Source organism: Xiphophorus hellerii, chromosome 21, assembly GCF_003331165.1.
Source record: "Xiphophorus hellerii strain 12219 chromosome 21, Xiphophorus_hellerii-4.1, whole genome shotgun sequence".
In the NCBI taxonomy this organism is placed as follows: Eukaryota; Metazoa; Chordata; class Actinopteri; order Cyprinodontiformes; family Poeciliidae; genus Xiphophorus; species Xiphophorus hellerii.
Genome location: NC_045692.1, coordinates 16290872 through 16306894, shown reverse-complemented (window position 1 = coordinate 16306894; position 16023 = coordinate 16290872). Strand labels below are relative to the sequence as shown.

At 41.8% G+C, this 16023-nt stretch overlaps 1 protein-coding gene across 1 annotated transcript; it reads left to right on the top strand.

Annotated features, from left to right (window-relative positions):
• The first annotated feature begins 5992 nt into the window (after nucleotides 1-5992).
• On the top strand, nucleotides 5993-15744 carry shha (sonic hedgehog signaling molecule a). Its single transcript, XM_032552225.1, has 3 exons — nucleotides 5993-6874; nucleotides 9902-10163; nucleotides 14031-15744. Exons 1-3 carry the CDS (start codon nucleotides 6572-6574, stop codon nucleotides 14699-14701), a joined length of 1236 nt encoding a protein of 411 aa, XP_032408116.1. The 5' UTR covers nucleotides 5993-6571; the 3' UTR covers nucleotides 14702-15744.
• The last annotated feature ends 279 nt before the right edge of the window (nucleotides 15745-16023 follow it).

Sequence of the window (16023 nt, the reverse complement as noted above, 5' to 3'; positions counted from 1 at the left end):
CCATCAATTTTACAACTTTTTTTCTGATATGGTTATGTTTGTAGCTATCAGTTATATTATTTTCTGTCTGAAATTGAAAGCTTGCATGAAAGAAAAATAATGAACGCAAGGGATAAGATGAGGAATGGTGACCTTAAGTCTGGAATGCCTGTGCATAACCCAATGGCCAACCAAGAGGAAAGCAGTTATAGCTGCTCTATCCAACTCTAGTGTGAGTTCATAAAAACGTACTTGGTGATTTATCCAGTCAGAAGAATTGTTGTGTGAAAGCAGTTGCAGGGAGGCTTAGCAAACCGGCACCCTTTAGAAACCCAGCCTACCTGGTGGACTCACCACAAGACTGTTTTTGACAATAACCATCATTTAAAGTGTTGTTTAGATCTTGAAAGTCACTCCAACGCAATACAACACATTTAGTGGTTGTAAGGGAAGGAAGCAGAATTAGACATCTACTGCAGGCAGATGGTTTCTCCTTTACATCAATCATTTGCTCAGACACTGAAAAGACATGCTTCTATAGCTAATTATTGATGCTCATTTCTCAATTCAATCATGTCCACAAATGACACCAGCAGTAGCCTGGGTGATCTGTCTGTTGACTGTCTGAGCAATCTGTTAGGATCATGGTCTGACTGAGTGTATTTATGCAGACGGCAATAGGACTACAAGGAGAAGCTCCAATTCCTTTTCACAGATATATATATAAAAACATTGTTTAAAAACATTGCATCATGCAGCTTTAAAAGATAATTACATATAGCCTCTAAAGGTATATTACATAATACATTTTTGCGCATAAACACAGAGGCATAAAAGTAACAATATGATTTTGTTTATATTGTCTGGTGTGAAACTTTAAATACAGTCATATTTAAAAATACTGACACATGTGGTCCCTCCCTTCTCCGTCACCATTGCAAAAGACTCTGATGGTGTTGCACTGACTCACCTTGAGCTCAAACACCAGCCCCCTTTGCTCTGTGCTCTCTCAGCGCTCCTTCCCCTCCCTCAGAGTTCACCCTGCCCTGCAGTTCAAAGTGGTTTTGCCTGTCTAGCCTTGGCGTTTAATGTTTAAGTATTGGGAGCGGCTGGAGAGTGCAAATAAAATGCCTTTACAGACTCCGGGAGAGCTGTGATTCCAAATACAGTATTGTGAAATTTCCATTGTAGCTCACGGATTAGCTCCAGGGCACCTGTATCTGTTGGGCTGGATTGTTACTCACTGCTTCCACATAATGCTTTATGCGTGCGACTTAGATAAATCATTGAGAGGACGGCCATTCACACATTATTGCCGGGACAAAAGAGGACACATGTTCGTGGGATTGGTGGCTACCTGCCTGTGTTGTAAACGGTTTGTCAAATGTTCAAAACAGGATAAAGGTCTGAATGTGAACTCCACCTGCGAACGAGAAAAACCCACAATGAATTGCGGTTGAGCCGGCTTTCCGATTGACTGACAAAAAGGAAACCCTATTTGCAGTAAAGGGAAAACAGCACAGCAGCCTGACACTGCTTAAATGTTTTGTGCGTGATTATTCCGCAGTCCTAATCCGTCTAACAATGTTACAAAACATTCAGACAGGAGGAGGCTTTAAGCAGTAATTGGGGGGACTTACTCTGGTTAAACTCCATCAAACACTCCTGGTTGCATCTAGCTTGTGCTTCATGAGGACTGTGGTTCGAGAAATCAAACATAGGCGTGGATTTCGTCTTAGCAACAGCATATCTATTAATTCCTTTCAATGTCAAGATGAAGAGGGAGGATTTTAAAATGAAGGCAGCACAATAGCTGCGAGTATTTCTTAGCGGAGGAAGCAGTGCAGGTGAAGTCTGGAGGGAAGACAGACACAAAAATGGCAAAAAGTGATTACTCACTGGCTGCTCTGTGCCTGAATGGGAAAGGCATAACAAACTTCTTAATATGAATTGTGTAATTGAAATGACCTCAATCCCATCCAGACTACATCATAAACAGACCTGACTTTTGCTGCCATATCTAACCCTAATGAGAATGTGAATGAAACTGTGATACAATACACAACACTGAAGAAAGGCATCCCTAAAGCACAATCTTGCCACCACTATGTTTCACTATGGAGATTGTATATTTAGAGCGATGTGAAAAGCCCTTTCTTCTACATGTTTACTATACAGGTGGTGCCTAACGGTAAATAAAGCTTGTTAATTTGCTATTAATGAACTATTTATTGAATTGAAAGTTTGTTTTATCAATTTGTCCTTCCAACTTCTCCATCGAGGTCAGATTTGTGGAGTCCATTACAAATAGTTATCCAGTACACAGATTTTCCCACTTTGTACAGAGTTGTACAGAGGACCCCCAATTTCTCGGGGGACTTTGGGACCACAGCTGAAACGTGAACAGCTGAAATCTGTGAATATTAGAGATCCCTTCTAAAAATGGTTGCAACTAACTATGTTGAAAGTTTAAGTACCAAATATACCTAAAGATGGATTAATGTGCACAGTGGAAACTGTCTATGCCCTGCGACAGACTGGCGACCTGTCCAGGGTGTACCCCGCCTCTTGCCCGAAATGTTCGCTGGAGATAGGCACCAGCACCCCTCCAAACCCCACTAGGGACAAGGGTGTACAGAAAATGGATGGATGGATGGATGGATGGATGGATGGATGGATGGATGGATGGATGGATGGATGGATGGATGGATGGATGGATGGATGGATGGATGGATGGATGGATGGATGGATGGATGGATGGATGGATGGATGGATGGATGGATGGATGGATGGATGGATGGATGGATGGATGGATGGATGGATGGATGGATGGATGGAAACTGTCTACACATTGCTAACATTTGTAGTCTTCCTTGCCTCTTGTAGGTACAGCCAATCAGTGCCAAGGAAAAGGAAAAGAAATGGCACTCCTCGATTGGCTCCTTGACAAAAAAACTTGTCAAGTAGCATTCTGCCAAGCTATTTCATCTTCCCAAGCTGCATTTTCTTTAGAATATTTTAGAGATGCTGTATAAAAGAACAGTGAATTTTTTGCAAATAACTTACACTCAGCACAAAAAACATTGCCAATATTTCAATGTGAATAAGTAGGGATTGAGTGTATACCTCTGTAGCTCTTCCAGAGTCACCATGACACCTTATCTGCTTCACTCTTTTCATTTCCTAAAGATGGCTTGAACTGTGTACTGGGAGATGTTATTTTATAACCTAAATCTGTTTTAAACTTTTGTGTGCTGCCTGGTCACAGGGTCTTAATTAGTGTATCAGTGCATTCCTGCTTTTGTAGATTTTTATTTTTAAGTAAAAATTTAAATATCATATCAAGCTACATATCATTTCATCGTCGATGAAATCATGTTGTTTTAAATTGTTCCTTTAGACAGTTAAAGAAAAGAAAATGTCTCCTATAATTCTCATTTACCAGATTTGTACTGTCTGCCTGCAGAGATTCCCTTTGCTTTTAGCTTCTAGCTCCACCCATTTGGTGCTGCCGTAGACCAAAGCTAAACACTAAAGTGTAATGTTTGCAAATATTCTTTGCCCCAGGTCTGCCTGAAAGATTCTTGGTTTCCTCTGCGGGAGAAACTCAAGTTCAGACCCATCAGTGCAGCTCGCTCCTTCAGCTGCATAATTCATTGCGATTTCTCCATAATTCATTTCATTCTGCGTTGCGTTTTGTCACTCGCTTAATTTACAAAGAACCCTCTTTGGCCTGTACTATTCACCTTATCATGAGTTTTATTTTGCCTGACAGACATTTTTATGATTACTTGTACTGAAGGAAACTTCTGAGGTCCACCAGGCAAAACACTGACTGTGGTGCTCCCATAATTGCTGTGAGCCTTATGTTTGACTAGCTCATCTATAAAACCAACTATGGAGGAGGACATCTTAAGAAAATCCATCAAACACCCAAACCGAAATCCACCACTGGAAGCATTTTAGGATTATACAGCAGTTTGCCAGGTGCACACGCCATCTTTTGGCCAGGAGCTGATGATCACGATCTCATTGAGCAGCAGGTAGTCTTACCCCCTCTGGTTCCCACAAGCCTGGCACAGGCTTGAACAACACCAGACTGGAGGTCAGCCAGAGCCTGCTTTAATGAGACTGAAGCCACACCAAAGCCTGGCATATCTGTCCTCACTTCAGAGCGAACGTGCCACGCAGTTTGTGTGATGAGAGCCAAGCTTGGCCCCGAAACAGTCCTCTGTCTGTAATTACTCTTTGTTATGAGACAAATCTTTTTTTTTAATACCTGAAACTGTTTTGAATATCTGTTTTTGACTGAACTCATGTGTCTTGAATGCAGTGAGGGGTTAGGACTGACAGAGTGAAGCTATGTCAAACAAGAATTATTTTTTTGTGTGTTGGGTCAAAGCAGCTTTTCTATATTGCTGACTCATAAAGTCTAGCTGAATACATAAGAAAACAGTACAGGTGCAAAATGGAACATGATTATGTCTGCACTCCCCCACCCTTCATCTTTACAAAAACTTCCAAAGATATTTAAACCCCTTGTACTTTCCCACAATCTGTCACATTATTTGCAACTTTCATTGTATTTTATTTGGATTTGTGAAGTTGGAGAACAATTAGGTGTTTTTTTTTATTTCTTTTTTCTACAAATACAAGTCTAAAAAGTGTGATATGCATTTGCATTAATCATCCTTTTCTCTGATACCCCTCTGTCATTTAATCTGGTATAAATCCAGCTGTTATATGGAATTCCCAAAGGTGTGTTTGAGAACTTCTGCCAAAAACATCTTCACAAAGACCAGGGAACACAGGTCAGGGAGAAAGTTCTGGACAAATTTAAAGACGGGTCAGGTTCCAAGCCTTGAACATCTTACTGAGCACTGTTCTCACTCATCACTCATCTGAAAATGTGCATTGAAAGGCACAACTGCAAACCTACCAAACATGATCAATTAAAGTGACAAGCATTAAGGCAGCATGATAACTACAGGGATATTTTTGCATCACTTGAGACAGAGAAGCTGCTCAGAGTTCATAAAGGAGTAAAATCGTGGACTAAAACATATGTGAAAAGATGTGAAATTGAGATAAAGGTTCACCTTCCTGCAGGATAAAATCCATAGAAAAGCTCAGTTGAAGTTTTGATTAAAATCTAACAATCTATGGCAGGAATTAAAAACTGATTATCATAGACACTCTCCATCCAATGTGACTGAGCTTAAGCTATTTATGCAAAAAAAAAAAAAAGACAAACATTTCAATCTCTAGATGTTCTAAGCAGGTAGAGACAAACCTCTGAAGGCTTACAGTTGTAATTGCATGTCAGTTTTTTTTATTTTCACTCTTAAAAAATGGACAACATAGATTATTTTTCTTTAACTTCACAGCTATGCCCTACTTTGAACCGGTCGAGCAAAACAGTGGAGATCATTTGATTAATTCTGAGTGCTTTAATACGTAGAAATCTCATCTGATAATCAAACCCGCTCATTCTAACGGTCTCTGGAGTTGTAGGTGTCCCTGATTAGTTTTTCAATAGGATCTAAGACATAATATGTTGTTTTTTTCTGTTGATCTGTCTTGTTGCTTGGATGCGTAAAATGGCGCACAGCACGAGCGCACCAAAGATCTGATTCTTTCAAAAACATTTAGACTATTTTCCGTTAAAATCGTAAAATCAATTCAAGTAAGTTTACTGGAATCTCATAAGACTTTAGATTATCTAAAAGTGTCACCAGTGGCATTTTTGCGCAACTTTGCGCATAGGTTTTATGTTTTATGGGTTTTTTTGTTTGTTTTTTCTTACAGAGGGAATGCCAGATCAGGTCGTTTCAAGTCCAAGCGAGATCTCCATTTTATTTTATGTCTTTAACGTCTTTATCCTCACTGGACACGGATCACGGCGAAGTCATCCAACACAGGTATGCGCACTGCGCGTCCACGAGTGTCTCCATGCGGAGAGTTGCCCCGGTGCACACACGGAGAACTTAACACTGATTTCAGATCTGTGTCCAGCACTTTGCAAGTTTCTCCCTGTGATGTGAATAGGCTCGAAAACGGGAGGGTTGGAGACGCTTTGCTTCATAATTGATGTTTTCCCATGGAGGAGGAGCCCGCGTCCTCCGAGAAGGGGAGACTAACCGTAAGGTGGGAGAAAATCTTTTTTTTTTTTCCTGATTTTTCCCCCCTTTTTTTCAGTGGGATAACATCAGGAGGGTTTGTCTAGGCGAGCCAATTAAGTCCCACCCCTGCTATAGATCGCTGCTATAATACAAAGCAGTAAAAGCGCTCGGCTCACACGAGCGGCTGCAGTTTAAACCAGAGATCCCGTGGCTTATAATTCTCTCACTACTTTTCTTTTTTTTATATCCTCTTTCGATGTGCCCCGTTATTACCATCAGTCTGAGGCGCTCATTTCCGCACCTGCCGCGGTAAGAGACCAAGAGACGCAGGCGGAAAAAAAAAAAAGGGGGAGAAGAGAGGAGACAAGGACATCTGCAGCTGAGATAAGACAGCAGCCGCAGCGGTGACTCTTTTTTTCTTTTTTTCTTTTTTTTAGATCTTTTTTTTTCTTCATTATTTTATATTTAACATGCATCAGCGCTGGACCAGAATCGCTTCTGTCGCTCTCATCTGCTTGTCCTTGGTGTCCTCCGCGATGGGATGCGGACCGGGCAGGGGCTACGGCAGGAGGAGACACCCCAAGAAGCTGACACCTCTGGCGTACAAGCAGTTCATCCCCAATGTGGCGGAGAAGACCCTGGGGGCGAGCGGTAGATACGAGGGCAAGATCACACGGAACTCCGAGCGCTTTAAAGAGCTCACTCCCAATTATAACACAGACATCATCTTCAAGGATGAGGAGAACACAGGAGCCGACAGGATGATGACTCAGGTAAGAGCACTGAATAATCTTTTTTTTCCTGTATATTTTCTTCCTCCACCACCATCACTGCGCACTGCAACAGCCTCCCTGTCAGACTGATTGCGCACGTTAGGTGAAGTCTGAACTCTTCACACTGAGCCTTTTAACTTCACTGTAAATGCAGATGCACTCTGATGCGCCAGCCTGGGACTTTCTCGCACAGAGATCCAGCTGGAGGAGTGATGTGCAGGCGGACAGTCAGGACACTCGGCCTTCATTATTGTGACAGTGAATTTGAAATATTAATGCGCCCCCCCCCCCCCCCCCCCCACACACCCATACCCACCCTTCTCCTCCTCCTCCTCGTCCTCCTCCTCCTCCATCTCCTCCATCTCCTCATATCTATATTTGTATCTGAACGAGGCTCCATCTGAGAGCTCTGCAGAGCCTCGTTCTTTGACTCTTTTTTTGTGTGTGTGTTTCTGGATTAAGGTGATTATTGTGTTCTCTGGTGATGCGCTTTAGACATTTCTTCCCTCTGGATTGTGCGCGCAGCGGTGCAGTGAAAGATGTTGCATTTCTTAAAGGGTGGGGAGCCAGTGGACGTGGACCGGTTGGCCGTTTTCTGCAAGCGCGTTTTGCAGGAAGGACGGCAGATCTTATTGCGCGACTCGATTCATGTCTCCAGGCTTGCAGGACGCCGCGTCTCTCCGTCCTTGCATTCGGCACTAAGAGCTCGGCGAATTAGGAAAACACTGAACAGGCAGCTTTGGGTTCGTATCGGCTCAGTGAGAATAAAAATGCGACGGTGGGAGTGATGGTGGCGATGGTGGCGCGCTGGAGTCTCTGAACTCGCGCCTTGCACCAGACATGGGCTCCGATGAAATATTCGCTGCGTGCGTGAGGTCTCAGCCTTCCCCACATATCCCTCCTCTCTCCTTTCTATCCGATACGTTTAAGTTACCAAAAGATGGGGATTAGGAAATTATAGGTCTTGGAGGATGGCTTCTTTCCAGAGTGGAGCCGTGAGGATAAACTTAGAGGTTCTGTGGTTCATTTCCAATAGAAATGGGGGTTTTAAAGGAACTTGGGTGTTATTCCTGGAATAGATTTAAACACGCGTGGAAGGGAGGGTGATAACTTCGTTACTGTAGTCTTGTGTAGCATTGTTTATGTTTCAGCCAATTTGTTAAGCTGGACCATGTCTTATTTTTGAAGAGCTTCAAGGCATCCTCAATTTGACTTGAAGCAAAAGTTTAACTTCTTAGAGTCCAAGTAGCAGACCTGATCGCCGTTCTTTTCATTTACATCACATAAAACTATTACAATGAGTTAACATCCAGGCAAAGTGATGCCGACTGAAGGTGACTTAAGCCTTCTGTATAAAGATTTACCAGCGTGGTTTGCACTGTGCCTTACGTTGCGCGCATTGGCGGGCAGAACTTTACGCGCAGTTTTTAACCCAGTCTCTGGCGCTTTAGAAAATAGATATTCGGTGACAGACGCGCAGGCGGTAACTCTGGTAGATGTGAGCTGTGACAAAATGTATAAAACAATTCACCGAAGGAGAAGCGACCCTGCTTCTCAATTCATTGCCAGGGAACTTGAGAACTATCCCGTTTAGTCTGGTACAGTTTTGGAGGAGCAGAGCTCCAAAGGTGACGGGGCCGCTTTTACTGCGGCTTCACCGCTCAGCTCCATGTGTCTCATAATAAACAGGTGGAGATGAGCGTATCCTCTACTTTCTTTATGAAATATCATATTTTCCTTTTTAACTAGATGGTCTAAGTCTCTGTCTCTGATTTCTATTTTAACTTAGATGAGTTCGACTTAATGGATTAAATCGCTTTTAAAGTAGGTATTTATGTAATAAGTGAGTGGGGGAAAGAGATGTTTGCACTGACAGGTAGCTGATAAGTGTTTCCTCTAACCAAATCATTTGTGAAGAAAGATTAAGAGGCGGGCTGCTGAGCGCCTCACCCCTCCGGAGCGCAAGAGCGCAGGTTTGCAGGCTCCCTGCTGGGCTTTGCTTCATGCATGGTGGCTGAGCAGAATTTGGCTTGATTTGCGGCACACGACCTGATGAATTAATAAACAGGGTTCAAGCTTTTTACGGCTCTTGACTACCACAATCCCCACTCTGTGAGTTGCTCCCCCCAAAAACACTTTTTTTTTTATTATTCATCACATGCTACAAGTGTGATACACAGATTAAAGGTCTTTGTGAAACCTCAAAAATCTTGAGCTGTCCGTGAGGGTCCTCTGATATTTCACAGGTCTGTCTGTCAGCAAACTAATAACACCTCCACTTAAGGAGGCATGTCACGTTTTCCAGGACTTTGCAGGAGCAAAATAATGAAAGTTCCCCCCCCCCACCCCCCCCCCCCCCCCCCCCCCCCCCCCCCCCCCCCCCCTGTCCTATGTCTGAAAGGACTCTTTGTGATGTTTTATTTGACATATTGAGAACAGTTGTCCTGGAGAGGGCCAAGTATCTTCACTGAGTGCTCACACACACATTTTAAGGAAAGATAATCTTCATATCACCTCCAGAACCAGTTATTGATTTAAAGTAAACAAAAAACATTAGCTTGAGCGTTTATAATGTACTTATCTTGTCCCTTCTTTGATAGGGAAAAAAGGGGGACGTTTCACGCACCTTTCAGAAACCAAAGACCCAGATGATATAGGGCCAGTGAAGCGAATGCAGTGCTTTATCCATATTTCATGAGCAGCTTTCTTACCCGAGCTGTGCCCTCTGACGCTGCTGCTCACACTGAGAAATGCAAGCTCAGGATCAGAGGTGCAGTGTTTCAGCACAGCTGAGAGAATTTATGGATTCATGTGGGGATGGAGAGGCTTCACCGAGTCCAAATGTTCATCTTTCCTTGCTACTGATATATATATATATATATATATATACAAGCAGATGTTTAATGGAGAAAGTGTGCAAATGAAAGTGTGGCAATAGGATTAAAAAATATACATGTTTTTAGTTCAATTTATTTGAATGATCTGCATTGCTTTCAGCTGATTTACCTGATTTCTGCTTCGCTGCAGAGATGCAAGGACAAGCTGAACTCGCTGGCCATCTCTGTGATGAACCAATGGCCCGGGGTGAAGCTCCGGGTCACAGAGGGCTGGGACGAGGACGGGCACCACTTTGACGAGTCCTTGCACTACGAGGGCAGGGCCGTGGACATCACCACCTCAGACAGAGACAAGAGCAAATATGGCACCTTGTCCAGGCTCGCCGTGGAAGCCGGATTCGACTGGGTCTACTATGAGTCAAAGGCCCACATCCACTGCTCTGTGAAAGCAGGTAAGCAGGGGCGTCTCCAGAACATTTTAAAAGACAGGGCATGGGGAGAAGAAAGGGACCAAAATCAGAATCAAGTCATCACAGAATTGCAGTTTTTCTAATACCGTATCAATATATAAGGGTGAGAAAATGTCCCTAATGCAACTCTAAAGGTAAAAAAGAAAAAAGAAAAAAAACACTACTTAGTTATATGAACAAATACAGCAACAATGTGACTCATTGTCATGTAACTTGACTATCCATTCTTCCATCCATTTTCTAACCCCCTCGTCCCTAGTGGGGTCAGGAAGGGTACTGGTGCCTATCTCCAGCTAACGTTCCGATCAAAAGGCGTGGTACACCCTGGACAGGTTGCCAGTCTGTCACAGGGCAACACAGAGATAGACAGGACAAACAACCATGCACACACACACACACACTCACTCACACCTAGGGAGAATTTAGAGAGACCAATTAACCTGACAGTCATGTTTTTGGACTGTGGAGGAAGTCGGAGTTGTAACTTGACTACTCCTCTCAATTTATGCTCATGTAAAGTATTACGCATAAGTGTCTGGTTACTGGAGGTGGGGTAGGGGTAATTTATAGGATGGCGATTACCTCCCTTGATCTCCCCTGCTTGCAACGTTGCATTAAGGTGGGAGCTATGAGGTGCACACTGCTGTGCAAATGAATCCTCAAAAGCAGGTGCAGCTCAGGATTTTTTTCTGGACTTTATCAGATGGCCCTGCAAAGAAAAGTGAGGGGAGCTGATTAAAAATGGCTGCAGATTTGTTTTAAAACATGTCCTACTGGTTAACATTATGTTTGTCCTGGTAATGATCCAAGAGGCTTTCCAGGAGGGGCAATGAATAACTTCAGGGTGGGATGTCTATGTTATATTTGTACTTGAATATTGGATGTTCAGTTTTTCCTGACAGAAATGGAACAATAATATCCCCTAAATTCAGTATCCAACATGGCTGCCACACATAAAAACTGATATGAAGTGTTTTAACCATTTACCTTGTGTTTCAGTATGAGCTCCACTTGTGAACTTTTAAACAGAAAAATAGGGGAAAACTTTATTATTTAGCCTTGCTATTTGCTGTTATCAAAACAACAACCAACAATGCTGGATTTCCAATCTCCAACTTGAACTTGGGTGTCTCATCATTTCCAGGGCAGAGGTTTAACCTTTGAGACAAATCAAACCATATACCATGTAGAGAGGCTAGGGTCGGGGAACTAGCAGTACCAAGAAGGAGTACCTGTCTCTCTCTTACCACTGGGTTTTCTTTATTATGTCAATTTGGCTCACAGCCCAGGATGTAATTCTGTCAGGGGGCAACAATAGTGCTTGGGAGAAAGGGTTTAATGTCAGTTGTCGTTGAATTGGTTTCCTACAACTCACTGAGTTGTCTAGTCAATAGAGGACGGGGATTGTAAGAAAATATAAATGTTCAGAGAGATTAGCCACTTATTTGAATTCAGATTCTTCTTATTGTTGTTTAGGGAGTATTTCACAAATGTTTTTTAATTAATATCGACTATGAAATCGACATTCTGCTTCTGAAAAAAGGGAGATGTTCAATACTTTTTGGCATCAAGACCAACCTTATATTGTGCAGCATAAAAATCACAATGTGTCAACAGGTCATACCTGGACTAAAGATATTCAGGTTTGATTCTTGAAACCTGTTTTTGAAAACAAAATATACAGAAACAGGTTTACATTTGTAAAGGGTTGGTCATCAGTTGTATCTCAGAAAAATAAGGCAATTTTCTTTTCTAGATGCTTTTCTGGGAAGCTTAGAAAACAAACCCATGGTTTCTAAAGAACACAGCAGTCAATCAGGTGCAACAGGTTGCAGATTAAAAATAATTATCTTCTGTTTAAAAATGATCTCAAATGAGACTGATTAATCTACGTTATACACCTCCTGGCAGTGCCAATGGTGATGAGGAAGGAATTTCACAGGAATATTTCAGGCAGTGATGTATGAGCACCTATCATCCATTTGTGAGCATTTACCATGCAGCTCATTCCTTAAGCTTACATTGCCCCACACCGTCTCCTAGTGGGAACGACACACTGCAGTCTCAACAAGGCTGCTGGCTGTGACCCAGAAAAGCTAAAGCTCCACGAAAAGGATACAACAGTATTTTAGATAAATCCCATTTCTTTAAAAAATACATTATATAATGATGTAGTGTGTTTAGATCTCAGTATCACTTGTGAAATGTCTGGCTTCTGTTTTGTCTAATTTTGTCTCATATATATATATATATATATATATATATATATATATATATATATATATATATATATATATATATATATATATATATATATATATATAAAATCCAGGCCTTAACTGCATCACACTTAAATTCCCTTTACCACTGACAGATGAACCATCGCGCTTCTCTCAGTCCACACTTTATTGATAAATCCCTTATTTCTCATTCATGTCACACGTTCTGAGATCACAGTATGCTCTAGGCTGACATGTCATCAGGGGTCATGCGACTTTACAGAAAGGATTTGGCCGAACAATGTTAGCCAAATCTGGTTTGCAGTTGTCACCTCATTTCATGCTCAGGAACCTTAAAAGAAGATTAAAAGCCCCCAAATTCTGAGTAGAAAAACCTCCCTTTTTCCCCCTTTCTTTTTTTTCCTGCATGATCCTAGAAACTGGTATGTGAAGAGCTTCCACCAAGGCCAAAATTATCGTCATCAAGACTGACAACAAAGCAAGGAGAGGTGGTAGACAGGGTGGTGGTGGAGGGGGGGTGTATTGATGTTGCACAACAGCAAGCATTTAAGAGTCCGGGGGCACTCATTTAAATTCAAATCTACAACTCGAGAGGCATGGAAAAGTGGCTCCACTGGGTAAATAGTAGTTGTGAGTCGCCTATTTGTGTGAATTGTCACATGGAGGTTTCTGCACCTGAGTAAATATGGGGAGAGAAGCTGGGAAAGGCGTGAGTGTTCTTTACGAAGAGTAGCTCCATCCACCAAGCTGATTTAGAATAACAATGCTTGTTCTTTATTGGGCTTTTTTTTTAATTAAGGATAGATGAGCCCAGGCTTTTAGGTTTTACAGGCCAAGCCAATACACATCTGACATCAAGGAGCCTGCAAGGCATCAATATGCAAAATGCATACAGGAACATCAAGACGTCTAAAGGCTAAAAAAATAAATAAATAAATCAAATCAGGGGGAATTAGTTCTTAAGTGGCTTTTGAATGACAGCTGAGGTTTTCAAAAAAAAGAAAATCAGGTTTCAGACTGATACACATATGATATCATGGAGACCCCAAATGTGTGAAACCTGAATAAATTTGAGAGGTAATGATTCTTTAATTAAGGCAATGACTTTACATTTTCTAACATCATAAAACCTTCAGGTTATAGACTAACTCAATACACATATATCACATGCATGGGGGAGCACTGAGACCTGTGGAAAATGAATAAGTTCAAGAAAAAGAAGTTCTTAGGTGTTTTTGTAATATAAATTTAAATTTTGTAATTTTACAGGAACTTTCATGTTTCAGGCCACATTTGATACAACGCAACCAAAAGAGCTTAAATATGCAAAAATCTTTGGGCTCATCAAAATGTGTCAAGACTGAACAAAATGGAAAGAAATGTAGTTCTTTGATAGTGGCTATAACATGTCTTAAAGCTTTGTGGTTTCACAGGAACTGTCAGATTTAAGGAAAACAACAAGCATGAATCAATGACTAAAGGCTGGGGGGGGGGGGGATCAAGAACATTTACATTTTAAGTTTTTTTTTTTTTTTCGTTTTCTGTTTTTTTTTTGTTTTTGTTTTTTTGAGTCAGTGTAATGACTTTACATAAACTTTTATTCCAACAGAAAATTCAGTAGCAGCAAAGTCAGGTGGCTGCTTCCCGGGATCGTCCACAGTCACCCTGCAGGACGGCACCAAGAAGCCGGTCAGAGACCTCCAACCCGGGGACAGAGTCCTGGCTGCGGACGGCGACGGAAACCCGATCTTCACCGACTTCATCATGTTCATAGACCGAGACTCCACCACCAGGAGGACCTTCTACGTGATCGAGACCGAGACGGGCCAGAAGATCACCCTCACCGCCGCGCACCTCATCTTTGTCGCCCGCGAGAACTCCACGCGGTCGGCGACGTTCGCCAGCGACGTGCGACCCGGACAGAAGGTGTTCGTCTACGACGGGGAGCGGAGGCGAGTCGTGGCCGTGAACGTGAAACGGATTTACACGCAAGAGCACGAGGGCTCCTTCGCGCCCGTGACGGCACAGGGGACCGTGGTGGTGGATCAGGTTCTGGCATCCTGTTACGCGGTGATCGAGGACCACCAGCTTGCGCACTGGGCCCTGGCGCCCGTTAGGATCGCCCACTGGGTGTCCTCATCGCTGTTCATCTCCCGGCCTCGGGTCAGCGCGCACAACGAGGGGGTCCACTGGTACTCCAAACTCCTTTACCAGCTGGGGACGTGGCTCTTGGACGACCACTCGATCCATCCACTGGGAATGTCAGCATACCCAAGCTGAAAATCCCCCCCACAGGAACAAAATCAGACTCAAGTAGGACCCTCGAACTATCCAGTAGATTGACATATTAAATAATAATAATAATCTTAAAATAAAAAAAGAAAAGAAAAACGAACAAAAAGGCCCCAGCGGAGTTGGGATATTTATTTCAGTGACTTTTCCATGATGCGTCCCCTTTCAATGAATGAATGGAGCCTTTAAAAAAATCCTCTTTGAATAATTTATTCTCATGTGAACTCTGCTGCTGCTGTCACAGAAATGGATTGTGAAACGATGCGAGCAGCAAATTGTGCATAATCTATTTTTGTATATCTCAACTACAAAAAGCAAAAAGATTTGAAAACGGAGAAAAACAACAAAAAAAATATAAAAATGAATAAAAAAAATAACTGGACAGAGAAGAAGATCACTATACATGTGCAACTGACTGTTATATTTTGGGGGTATAGAACAAACTTTGCGGGGTTCCATAAATTATATTTTTATACACAGAAATGTAAATTAGATTTGCTGCCGAATCACATTTCGTTATTTGAAATAGTGTAAGATATGAGAATATATTTTAATTTAAAAAAAAAAATACAGTAGCTTGGAAAGTATTGGAATTCTTGTACTGCTATTTGCTATTTTATTTTATTATTTTTGGTGTCATGTCTGCATTTTATGCTTTTCTGTGTGTGTGTGTGTGTGTGTGTATGTTTCTATTTTCTTTGTTTTCTTCAGAGGAAATGAACATGTCAAAAATTGCTGATTTTGACAGTTCAGTAACCATTAAAGTAGTACTGAAGCAACTTCGTTAAATAAATTAATAAGTAACTCCTGTAAATGTACTAAAATGTTTTGTTTTTTTTTTCTTTTCATATTTTGTAATAGGGACATAGTTTTCTATGTATAGAAAATGACCTGCGGCAGATGCACATGTCTGGATAGTCTCTACCATACCAGTTAACTTTCATAACAGGGCGATGTGTCAAGAAATGTCTAGAGTTTATTATTTATATGTTTATTACAAAAATGAGATAAAGAAAATCTTGAAAATTGCAGTTGTCTTTGTCTAAATGAGCTCCACTTAAGAAATCACCATATAAAGAAGACCCACCCCTACCCACCCTCGAGGCTCGTAAGTTAGCTTTATTTGTTATGTTAATACAATTTTCTATTTGCAAACTGTGTGGCAATAATGAACAAGAATCTGGCGTTCTGAGTTCTAATTGGATTATTTGAATTAATGGCGGAACACTCAAGAACAAAAAATAAAAACAGAAAGAGAGAGAAACACAGAGAGTGAGACGAATATTGCGCTTTGAACTGCCTTTTGCATG

Coding starts and splice junctions, on each gene's coding strand:
- shha (XM_032552225.1), top strand. CDS start 6,572: ATGCATCAGCGCTGGACCAGAATCGCTTCTGTCGCTCTCATCTGCTTG. Junction 6,875..9,901: donor CCGACAGGATGATGACTCAG/GTAAGAGCACTG, acceptor GCTTCGCTGCAG/AGATGCAAGGACAAGCTGAA. Junction 10,164..14,030: donor CCACTGCTCTGTGAAAGCAG/GTAAGCAGGGGC, acceptor TTATTCCAACAG/AAAATTCAGTAGCAGCAAAG.